Here is an 11,784-nt window from a genome sequence, read left to right as displayed (position 1 = left end):
GATGTAGTCCTGTCTTTTCTGCTCCTGGGAGTGTGTGCTTAATGTTGAATTGTAGTTTGTGCATGTCTGCCTGTGGAATACAGAGAACACGCATTTAAAGCATTCAGCTGGTCTAAACAATGTGATCTGCAGAGCGCCTTTATTTCTAAAGCCAGTAAATGTAAGGAATACGTCAACACCTATCCCTGTCTCGGGTAACATTTTGCGGTGCGGTGACACAGCGCTGAGGGAGTATGGGATGAAAAACACGTCAAGCCTCACTGTGAATTACAGTGTATTTACTGGGTGGAAGAAACTGTACACTCAAAAGAGTAATCCTTTATCTTGGTTTGATCATGTGCAGTACTGTGGCTGTCAGTAAGCGTTTAAGTTCTCTTCAGTGTGCCAAACCAGTTAGTAAAGCAGCTATGCAGTTTGAAAAGTGCAGTGCCACTGGAATATCTGGTAGTATTTATAAGATTTCCTGACCCCCAGGTGACAGCCAGTCAGGAGCGCAGTTTAAGCCATGCACTTGGAGTGGAGAGGACTGGGAGAGCTGGTTCAGTGCCAGTGCCGTGGTCTCACACTCACAGGTGACTCGTCACTGATTTTAAGGCTCATAAGTACCTGTTAAATGTTGTACTTTGTATTTAGATAATGAGTGTCAGCGTGCATGCTCAAGTTATGCTACACCCTGTGGGTTTTAATTGCAGGGTGGTTTGACTGGTCCAGTTTTACCGCTGTGGTGGTTGGTTATTTAAAGCTAATGATGACTGTCTCTTTACACTGTGGTTTAGACCCTCGGCTGTGCGTCTAATATTTTGTCTTTTTAACAAAAATAATAATGATAATAATAAATAAAGAATTAGATTTTTTTTTGCATTTATATATATATATATATATATATATATATATATATATATATATATATATATATATATAATCGGTATTCGGTGAAGCAGATCAGAATTCCACACCCTCCCTCATCTAAACCCGTTTTTTTAGCACTCTCTGGAATGTATTTGATTACATCTACTATACATATAAAAAGTATCAAAACAAACCCATTTAAAGCAGATCAGAGGGTTGTTCAAGCTCAACTCCACCCAACCACAAAAGACTTGAGGGGAAATCGGGAGTTTGGCAGCGTTCTGCAAACATTGTGCACGTTTATTGTGAATGATATTCCTTAATCATTTGAAGAAAGAAAGAAAAAACGACAGGTTATTTGGTGATTGGGTTTAAAAGCTGTCTACTAATATGATGTATAATGTACCGTACTGTATATTGTAATCGTTATGCACTACGTTGGTGTTGATCTGGTTTGCAATTACTGTTGTCACGCATACACTTAGTAATGAAACTACAGTTTCCAGCGGCCGGTGCCCTTGACTGCTGACATCTTCCCTGCGATGTCGGTAGTTGTAGTTTTTAGGCGCACGTTCCAACCGTGGTTTTCGCTTGAAAAGCACTACAGTTCCCACAAGTACCCGCGCCCCGTTGAGGCCGGTTTCGGGTGTTGTGTGGTGGTAGTAGTAACAGAGGAGAAGATGGTGGAGTTTACTCGAGCAACGTGCTCAGATATCCAACTCTTACAAACCGCTTGCCTTTCGCAGCCAAGGATTCGGTATATATTACCTGGTGACAACCATAGATAATCCTAACCGAAACAATACACAAACCAGCAACCCGATCACGGTGAAGTTCCGAGACGGACAAAAGACGCGTGAAATATACAGACAGAACCGGTAGCGCAGATACAGACTCGTGGTGCGCTCTGGTAGCATTAAACCTGCTGGGATTTAAGTATTCATTTATAAAAGGATCCGCAACGCATCGGTTAAAAGTCGAGGATTCGTTAAAGTGTTTGCGGTCTGCCTCAGAGGTTACCAGAGCCGGAGCGCCGGTCACCGGTAGAGCCGACCCGGTGTGTGCTGTTCGTCAGCCGGGAGAGCCTGAAACTCCCGAGGAGATCCGATCAGGATCCGGCAACATGCAGAGAGCCAAGAAAGGGAGACGTGGAGGAAGTAACCGGGGTAAGCTGCTGGAGGAGAGAGAAGTTATATATTTTCATTAAAATGCAGGACTTTATACATGTTTACAGTACACGCTGTATTCAATATGCACACACAAACGAAATCCTGTACACACTGTAACTGCGGGCAGGGACTGACATATGCGAACAATAAACAATATCTGAGTACTGTCAAGTTATACATTGCCTGGTAATAGTATGCGAACACAACTGTGTGTGTTGACGTTTTGAATTCAGCCAGTCAAAGGTGTTTTTTTGTTTGTTTGTTTTTTTATGGATCTAGGAATTCAGCCTTGATTTATTTTTTTAATAGTTAGTTTATAATTGCTTTAAAAAAAATCGGTGTATAAAGAAAAGAACACGTGCACACGTAACCTCGTTGTGAATAAAAATAACAATTGTGGTTGCGTGCGTGAATTGAGTTGATTAATAATGTCGTTTTTTTTATGGCAATAGTTAGTAGTTTTAGTTAATACTAGACTATTTTTAATTCCACGTATTTATGTGGATATATTTTAACACTCCCGTTACTGTGAAAACAGATACCCGGAATAGCGAGCTGCTACAGTATATCAAACCAGATGTCACATCTGTGAAACGAGTTTTGCAAGTTCCCACTCGACGACAGTGTCATAATAAGTCATTGTATTAACGAGAACTGTAATATACTGAGTATGTAATAGTAGCCGGTTAAAAACTGGTGCTTTGTGGTCTTGAGGTCGGTGTTCCATCTAACCCGAGACACGTTATGTTTTGTGAAGGGAGGTGAACCACGTGCGTGCTTTGTTAGGTGTGCATGTGAGCGACAATGGTCTAGAATGGCGTTGCTTTTGTTAGTTGCTATATATTCTACAGTATATTGTCAGAACGTTTGCAAGTTAACACAAACTGTTTTGAGATATATTATTTTTATTTTTGCATTTATTATTTTTTTTTAATTAAATGGTGACTTAAGTTGATATAATTGAATTACTTGACCCAGGAGAGACAGTCCCATTTTGTATTATTATATTATGAAGAACACATACAGGTGGGTGTTATAGTAGGCGTATCCTCCTACACACACACACTGGCAGGTGGAGCATTTAATTTGGCAGTCACAAACAAGCCAGTGGATTTGTGGTAAGATGGGTCCAGATCTGTGTCCATGCCCTGGCTTTCAGTGGTGGGAGCGCAGTGAAGAGGTGCCTGCTGGCCACATCGCCTGCGTTGGTGAATAAATCCTAATGATGTTTTCCTCCCTCGTCTCCCCTGCTACCCCAGGATCTCTGAGACAGGAGCTGCTCCAGTTCCATCTGTCTGCCAAGGCACCTCAGTCTGGTAAAGGTAGAGTGGACCTGTCCGTGCGTCCCGTCTCTGCACTGCTAAAGCTGCACCCCTTTGCCCATGCCATGCTGTCCATGATAGCAGTGCGGGTCGTTCCAGGGATCTCCATTATGCTATGGAATGCATCGGCTGGCCTATAAAACCTGGAATGACTCGGACTGCCACGCATAGAGAGTCTCGATGCCATCACTGTACTCTGTTAATACCACCACACTGTTACTCATCAACCCGTGCGCCGCACACCACCTAGCCATACACCTTACCACCCTGCTTGTATCTCGGCTTTATCCATTAACCATTAGTGATGGAAATGAGACTCCCATTGCATAGCAGTTTGATCCACTCCTGGTTTTCCTGCGAGTTTAATAAGACACACCTCAGCTTGTTACCTATAAGCTGGAGCTAATCAAGCTTGTAGTAAAACCTGGGATGGGTGAAACAGCTATGCAATAGGAGTTTTTATTTCCGTCCCTGATCCATGCAACTTCAAGCATTAAAGGAGTATTGAAGATGCCGGCATGTTCTCTTATTAACTTTTATTGGTTTTGTCTTTTAAAACATTCTACATTTATCTGTCAGTATGCTACCTTTCTTTGTTTGTCTGTTTTGATGTATTTCACAGTAAAACATCGCCCAACTGAAGTGTTCAGTGCGGGTATTGCAGTACACGTTTACATTCTGAAGCGGGTCGCAGGGTCAGCATCTCAAGTTCCAGCGAGTTTCTGTGCGTTCATGTTTGCTTGTGAGGGTGCAGTCCAGAGCTGCTGGCTTTGCACCCACAGTTTGAACTCTCCCCCGGTGACGATGGGGTCGCCCTGAGGACAGCGGCTGTGCTGCTCGCTGGAAGGCCTGCAGTCTGGCTTGTTTTCTGGCTCTGCGGTTGTCAGTATTGCTGGGGTTCAGATGGGTCCACGTCAGTGATTGGGTGGCGAGGGGAGGCATGTTTACAGAACAGCACGTTCCTGGGATTCTTAGAAGAATACTTCCAGCCAGCCGCAGGAACATGGGAAGCGGTAGGGATTGTTTTCTGAACTCTGGGACTCTGCTTCAGCTGTCCTGGGAGGTGGGTGGAGTGTTTGATGATAAATATACTCAACGTGACCCTTTCATGCATGCTGTCTGTTTACATGTCTGTTCTGCTGAAATAGACGGCATACAGAATGTATATGAGATACCCCGTACTCAGTCTCCCTACCGATCTTTACCCACCGCTGTAGTTTTCCATCAACACCGCCCCCCCCCCCCCCCCCGAGTGTTGATCTCCCGTTGTTTGCTGTGGCCACATTCCATTAGTGCACATGCTCATGTGTGTCATTTTTTTGAAATTGCTACGTGAGGCTTTCTAAACATTCTGTGGATTCTCATACTGTGGTGGTCGTGTTTAGCAGTGTTTCTGATGTCATTGTTAGGATTTTGAAATGCAGCTCTGTACTTTCTGGTACCCAGTGATTTGACACACTGTAGGTCTGTAGACTTCCCTGCAGTGAAATGTAGTGCATGTGTAGTAAGAGCACCCGTTTCCTCTGGTGTTTCAGTACAGGCTGCAGGAGGGCCGGTGACCCTGTGTTTTGCAGAGTCAGGGAGTGGTACAGAATAGACTGCTGTATATGGAGCAGTGCCTGGGATGAACTCCACTGACATCCACAAGCAGCTGAGCCAGTGTGTGCATTGGTGTCATTTGCACAGTGTTTCGGGTTCATTTATAAATTCTGCTGTCTGAACAAATGTTAACATGGCCACTTTGCCACCAAACACTTTGAAAGCAGCGTTTGTTTGAATATTTAAATGTTTGTCTGAGTTCAGATTTCAATAGGGAAATTTGTTTCTTGTCGAAGACAATTCTCAGCTAAAGCTTGCCTGCAGTTTGTGGCACCCAGGTTGATCCAGTTACCCTGTTAACCTAATGTGGAATACATTCACGGCAGCTGAATTCACTGTATATTATTATTATTATTATTATTATTATTATTATTATTATTGCAGCCTTTGCTGTGGCCTGGTATATTGAGACAAGTGTACAAAGTATAATTAAACTGAAACTACATCTGTAACGGCCAGTCTCTCTCTCTCTCTCTCTCTCAGGAGGTCGGAATGGTGCAAAGGGCGAGTCTGCGGCGAGCGATGATGATGTCACCAGTGAAGTGCTGAGTCACTGCAGCAGCACCAGTGATACGACCTCAGTCAATGAAGAGGGAACAGGTGAGGATACCTGCACTCGCCTCACTCACTTTACTGGACCCAGGAATACATCACTCGTGAATACAGCAGCTTCTCGACTGTCCCGGTTCACGTGTGAAGTTAAAAGTCATTAGGGGTGTAGCGATACACTACTGTCGTGATGCCATACGTACCACACGATGCAACTTTATTATTAAACACGTTTACACTTCAATGCATGGGGTTTGTAATAAAATATGAAACTGGCTCACTGTACACTACTGCTGTGTAAACACGAAGACTAACTCCAATATATACTGCATATTTCTGACAGCAAAATACTAAACAGTGAACCCTTGGCTGTAACTTGAAGTGTAAAGTCTATGCTGTTAACACCCCTGGTGGTGCTCAGCCCTCTGGTTTGCGTTGCAGGCACTGAACCCGCGGACGAGCAGACAGCCGCGGAGGAGACGGAAGACAAGCTGAAGCAATGCATCGATAATTTAATGGATAAGAGGTAGGGGAGGCAGGCTGAATGGTCATCGCTGGCTTTTCGAAAGCCCTGTTAAAACTGCTACAGTGGTTTTCACATCACTATAGAGGTAATTGTACAAACCAGCACTTCTTTTTGAAGACACGAAAGAGCTGGATTACAGACACAGCAACATTCTAACAAAGTACCTCCTAGCGGTGATGCTGCAGGGCTGAAATAGCTGTGTAAGCAGGACCCAGCAGTGATCTGGTGTTTAGGGCACTATGCTAGAAAAGATTTTGGGTTCAACATGACCCTAAATCAAATGTTGTTTTCAGATATTTTTTTTAATGCTTGATGTGTTTGTCTTGAAGCGCACTTGGACAGCTGCCCTGTTTGGTGTGTGCTACAGGTTTAAAATAAATCTGCACTGCTTGTGTGAAATAGATATTTAGATTGTGGTTGATGAGTCCAGGCCATGTCTTATGCTGTTCCTTAAAGGGGAATCATTACCGCGTGCGTGCAGAGATCAGTTCATTCAAACGTAATTAGTTAACCAGGAAAACTTAGTAAACCTTATCATCCATAAGTAACAAACACTAATGCAATCGTGCTAAGTTAAGAAATGCTTAAAGAAAGGGCTACCTTTATAAAAGCAGTACTGCTAAACTTAGGAATGCTGAATCTTATTAAGAACGCAAGTCTCTCTTTATATTGGTGAACCTTGAAATCTGCAAAAGTGTATCAGAAATGTGTCTGAGCCTCCGGCTGTCTTCCCATCCCGGTGTTTCAGTGTGAAGTCCCGTCTGGCTGGTCTGGAGAGTCTGAAGCTCGCATTCTCCTCCAAGACGCTGTGTGACTTCCTGGTGGAGCGCAGGCTCACCCTGACCGACTGCCTGGAGAGGTGTCTGCGCAAAGGTGAGCGCGAGCCGTGAACTGTACACTCCACTATGCAGGGATTGGAATAAGACTCCTGTTGTGTAGTTGTTTGAGCCACTCCTGGTTTTACTATGAGTTGAGAAAGACGCACCTGATTCTACCTATACACTGTGGCAAATCAAGCTTGTATTAAAACCTGGAATGGGTAAAACTGCCATGCAATAGGAGTCTTCCTCCCTCCCATCCCTGCTATACACTGTATGCCCACATAGCATTACAATAGTCTATATATAATATGTATTCTAACCTGCGAAAATTCCTAGCACATCAGCTGCCTGAGCCCAAGTCAGCGGACTTGCTGTTTGTTTGTATAGTAATGCACCTTAATTCAGATGTTCTGAATACAATCTAGCAATCCTGTATCTGTGATGTGTGTTTATGGCTTGCCAGTTATAATGTGTGTGTGTGTGTGTGTCATGAGTTGGCAGTTATGTGTGTACGCGTGTTGGTTTTGGAGAAGTATGCACGCTCTTCCTTGGGTAGCAGTCTGCTCTGTGTGTGTTCTGTGTATTATATTGAGGTAGTTTAATTGTATTTCAGGGAGCCAAAGCAGGTCTCTCTCATTGTTTCATTGAGATTGGAGAAGCTGGTAGCGTGCGTGTGTGTACAGTGTGCTTGACAGTGAGTCTGTGTGTGTGTGTGCGCTGCTGTTGAGCCCGTCTCTCATGTTGTTTCAGGGGGTGTGGAGGAGCAGGCTGCTGCAGCCCAGGTCACCACTCTCTTGTGTATCCAGCTGGGCGGGGTATCGGAGGGAGAGGAGATCTTCAAAGCCATGCGGCCGATTCTGAGCACCATCCTCGGCGACCCCGGCGCCAGCCCAACTGCCCGCCAAAGCGTGAGTACACCTCTGCCGTCTAAGTGCATTTTTTTGCATTTAAAGATATTAATTCCCTTCAGTTTTTTATTCTGTTAAAATACCTTCAGGATTGAGCAAAGACCAGTTTCCTTTTCCTCCTAGGGTGATAGCCTGTAGTCACGTCCCCTATATCCCCCTGTGATTCTAACCCTTTTGTCTCTCTCTCTTTCTCTCTATAGTGTGCCAGTGCTCTGGGAATGTGCTGCTACGTTGCTGCTGCTGATGATGTGGAGGTAAGGCTATTCTATACTGCAGGCAGCCCAGCCTTCAAGTACACCCACTCTCCAGGTCATTCCTAAAGTCTGACAATGCTGATGTTAACTTATTTAAGCTTGCACCTTTCTCTGTAAATCGTGAGACCCAAGTGGAAGAAACCACACTTCAATTTGAAACGTGCATCTTAGTATTTGGATGTTTGACAGTACTGTGGTGGTGGGTCAGAATTTGTATGGTTTGCATGAGTGTCTCTCTTCACCTCTTTCCTCTCCTCTCCTCTCCCCTCCCTCAGGACCTGTGCAAGTCCCTGTCCCACTTAGAGAGCATCTTCACCGAATCCTACCCCAAGCGGGACGGCACCCTCCCCACCCACAAGCCCGGCATCCAGGCCCTGCACTGCACCGCCCTGCAGTCCTGGTCTCTGCTTATCACTATCTGCCCTGCCTCCAGGGTCGACAAGCTCCTGGAAGAGTAAGCATGCTGTCCTGTCCTTCTCCTGCTACACAACCAGAAAGTGGTACATGGCGGGCCTAGGTATGGAAATAAGATTCGTATTGCATAGCAGTTTCACCCATTCCAGGTTTTACTACAAGCTTGATTAGCTCCAGTGTGGAAGGTAACAAACCTTAGGTGTGTCTTATTAAACTCGTAGTAAAACCAAGAGTGGATCAAACTGCTGTGCAATGGGAGTTTTATTTCCATCCCTGTTATGACGGTGGCATAATCTGACATTATAATTTACACCCCAGAATTTGGTGCATGCACCAAAAGTGGATGTAATGTGACTAGGATCAGGGTTATTTCTTATGGCTTTTAAATACCTTTGAACACAATCTGTTTCAAATTCCAAGTGGTTTTGTTGTTTAACCCTTAAGCCCGGTCTGTGCCATTTCTCTGAGTGCTGTGCTGTATTTGAGTGATTTCAATGTCTCTCTCCCCTTCCTTCTCTCCAGGCACCTGCCCAGACTGCAGGCCTGTCTGTCCAGCAATGACGTCCACTTCCGCATAGCGGTGGGGGAGACCATCGCCTTGCTCTTCGAACTGGCCCGAGAATCCGACCGGGTTAGTTTTAAAGTACTGAGCCTTAAAGAAATATCCACTCATGCCACTGTGAGCAGAGGGCTTGCACAGTGTCTAACCCCTATATAATTCATTTGAAATCCATCTGGACTAGAGGGGTTAACAGTTTACAGTTGAACCCTTTGTTATCTTGGTGCTGTTTAGAGTTCTTCAAAGTACTGACAGGACATTAAAGTTCCATTTGTCAAAAATATACGTAAACATATTTTCTTGTCCTGTTCTCATGTATACTCAGTAAAGGAGTTCCTTTTTGAGTAAAAACAACTTAATTTCGCAATCTTTAGCACGACTAAAATAATTCAGGACGGAAAGGGTTAAAGCATGCTTTTAGGTTTTGTGTTTGTAAATCCTAACGCTTCTCCCGAACCTTGTCTGTTTTATCAATCCAGGAGTTTGTGTATGAAGACACGGATGACCTGTGTGAGCAACTGAAGGGACTGGCAACGGACGGCAACAAGCATCGCGCCAAGACTGACCGGCGGAAACAGCGCTCTGTCTTCAGAGAGGTTCTGCACTCCATCGAGGTGAGAGGCATTGGATCACAGCTACATTCAGTCTATATACAGAGAGGCATTGCAGCACAGCTACATTCAGTCTATGTACAGAGAGGCATTGCAGCACAGCTACATTTAGTCAATATACAGAGAGGCATTGCAGCACAGCTACATGCAGTCTATATACAGAGAGGCATTGCAGCACAGCTACATTCAGTCTATATACAGAGAGGCATTGCAACACAGCTACATTCATTCTGTGTATCCTCTGAGAGATTAAGATATTAGCCAGCACTGTTCATTGTGTTGTGAAGAAAGTAATGTGCAAAGCAGACTTTTTCAAATAGATCACATTGCAGTGATTGGAATGAGGTACCAGAAAGTGTAAGAAGTGAGCACAACATACACAGATTCAGAAACGCTTTATGGAATTATTTAAAAAACAGACTTTCGCGTTGGTAAAATGTGTAAGGGATGATGTTTGATTTGCTTTAAGGTTTAGTGTGAGAGACGTAACTGGATTGTGTGTGTGTGTGTGTAAGGCTGCTGCTGCGCCCCTTGTAAATGAGACTGTGTGTCTCACAATAAAATCTCAAAAGAAGTGAAGTAGTAAATCATTTTTTTGTTGTTCGGTAGAACTTTTGCGAGCATGTGTGTGACTTTCAAAACAGAAGTGTGTGTATTTAGAAGCTTACTTGAAGTCTATAAGCGTGTCTCTCTTTGTCTGCAGAGTGACGATTTTACCGAAGAGAGGATCCGGTTCAGTGTGGAGAGCATCTATATAGATTGCTGGATCCGCAGGAGAATTTATGATGCTTTTAAAGAGGTTCTGGGGTCTGGAGTCCTACACCACCTACAGGTCAGAATGGGCATTGAAAGAGTGTGGTGGGGTGGGAGGAGTACCGTCATATGTTCCCTGTGCCCTTACGACAGTATCACTATTGCGCAAGCCAAAATAAAGAAAAGACACTTTCGTTCAACAACATTGGGGTGTGATAAAACCATGAGAGCAAGGTCTTGAAAAAAAGTCCTGTATGTGGCCCCAATGAGGTAGAGTTTTCATACTGATGGAGTGTAATGTGTGGTCGCTGTTGTGTCTGCTGCAGCTGAACCAGCTGCTGAGAGACATCTTTGAGCTGGGACCCCCTCTGATGCTGGACCGTGCTTCCATTCGAGCCAGCAAGATCTCCCGCTTTGAGAAGGTGAGTCTCCCCTGTTTAGGATCACAGGGTCTGGGGGGTGAGGGGGCTCTGATGTCAGAGCCTGGTACCCTATTATTGTATAGGGGTTATAGTATTTCACCAATTGCAATGTTCAAATAACAATAATACGCATTTTTCGTAATGCCTGCAAGGATTGTCTACCTAAAGTGTCAAGGTTAGAACACATGTTCAGACATAATAACTGGACTGCAGGAGTCACAATGAATTGCATGTTTGTTTTGTTTTAATTATTTCTTTTCTTTTCTCTTCCCCTGCAGCATCTGTACAACTCTGCAGCTTTTAAAGCCAGGACAAAAATAAGGAATAAAGTGAGGGATAAGCGAGCCGACGTGCTATAACAGAGAATTGATTTGCAGTGCTGATCGCAGACTAGCAAACACTACACGCCAGTGTCTCCTTCCCTATCACACTTGAAGAACGCTGCTGCTGCTGCTGCTGCTGCTGCTGCTGCTGCCACGTGGAACAGTGCAAATGTCAATGTTCTTTTTTTAAATTAAGTTGGTCAATCATAATAAACAACCAGCAATATATATATGTATTATTATTATTATAACGTTTATATTAACTTTACATGAAACAATTGAATCTGACTGATGGGATATTTTAGTTTCTAATTTATTGAGCTTGGAAAAGAATAATCACTTTTTAAAATGTAAAAAAACATAACAAAAAAAACTGAAGGTTTGCAGTAAGTTGTAAACGAACACGTTTTTTTTTTTTTTGCAGGGACATGCGTAATAAAAATGAAGCCTTTTGTAGTTTTCTATGTATTTTGTGTGTATATATACAAACAAGAGGGGCATCAGGATTCACACATTCTTACTGCCTCAGAATATAAAACGGAGGTGAGTTTTACATGGGGGTTGGGCCTAACGACAAAAGGTGACAATTTGGAAATCTTTAATAGTTATTTTATGTATTGAATTTATATGAAATTGAATGGACTATGAATCTAAAAATAGGGTTTGTTAATAAAAAAAATATATAAAAATTGCCTGGGTGATTTT

General features: G+C 43.6%; 1 protein-coding gene across 2 annotated transcripts; it reads left to right on the top strand.

Moving 5' to 3' along the window:
* The first annotated feature begins 1,693 nt into the window (after positions 1-1,693).
* Positions 1,694-11,235, top strand: LOC117963565 (interferon-related developmental regulator 2-like). Of its 2 annotated transcripts, XM_058999942.1 has the most exons (13): positions 1,694-2,015; positions 3,278-3,340; positions 5,423-5,539; positions 5,930-6,014; positions 6,763-6,887; positions 7,586-7,743; positions 7,944-7,997; positions 8,273-8,451; positions 8,934-9,042; positions 9,450-9,584; positions 10,285-10,413; positions 10,661-10,756; positions 11,035-11,235. In XM_058999942.1, exons 1-13 carry the CDS (start codon positions 1,973-1,975, stop codon positions 11,113-11,115), a joined length of 1,374 nt encoding a protein of 457 aa, XP_058855925.1. In that variant the 5' UTR covers positions 1,694-1,972; the 3' UTR covers positions 11,116-11,235. The 2 variants fall into 2 exon arrangements, with proteins under 2 accessions (XP_058855925.1, XP_058855924.1); XM_058999941.1 differs by lacking the exon at positions 3,278-3,340 and having other exon boundaries at positions 1,827-2,015.
* Positions 11,236-11,784: the final 549 nt, after the last annotated feature.

This window comes from Acipenser ruthenus, chromosome 25 (genome assembly GCF_902713425.1).
Source record: "Acipenser ruthenus chromosome 25, fAciRut3.2 maternal haplotype, whole genome shotgun sequence".
Lineage (NCBI taxonomy): Eukaryota > Metazoa > Chordata > Actinopteri > Acipenseriformes > Acipenseridae > Acipenser > Acipenser ruthenus.
The sequence above is the reverse complement of the archived record's forward strand: the minus strand, read 5'-3'. Positions and strand labels throughout refer to the sequence as shown.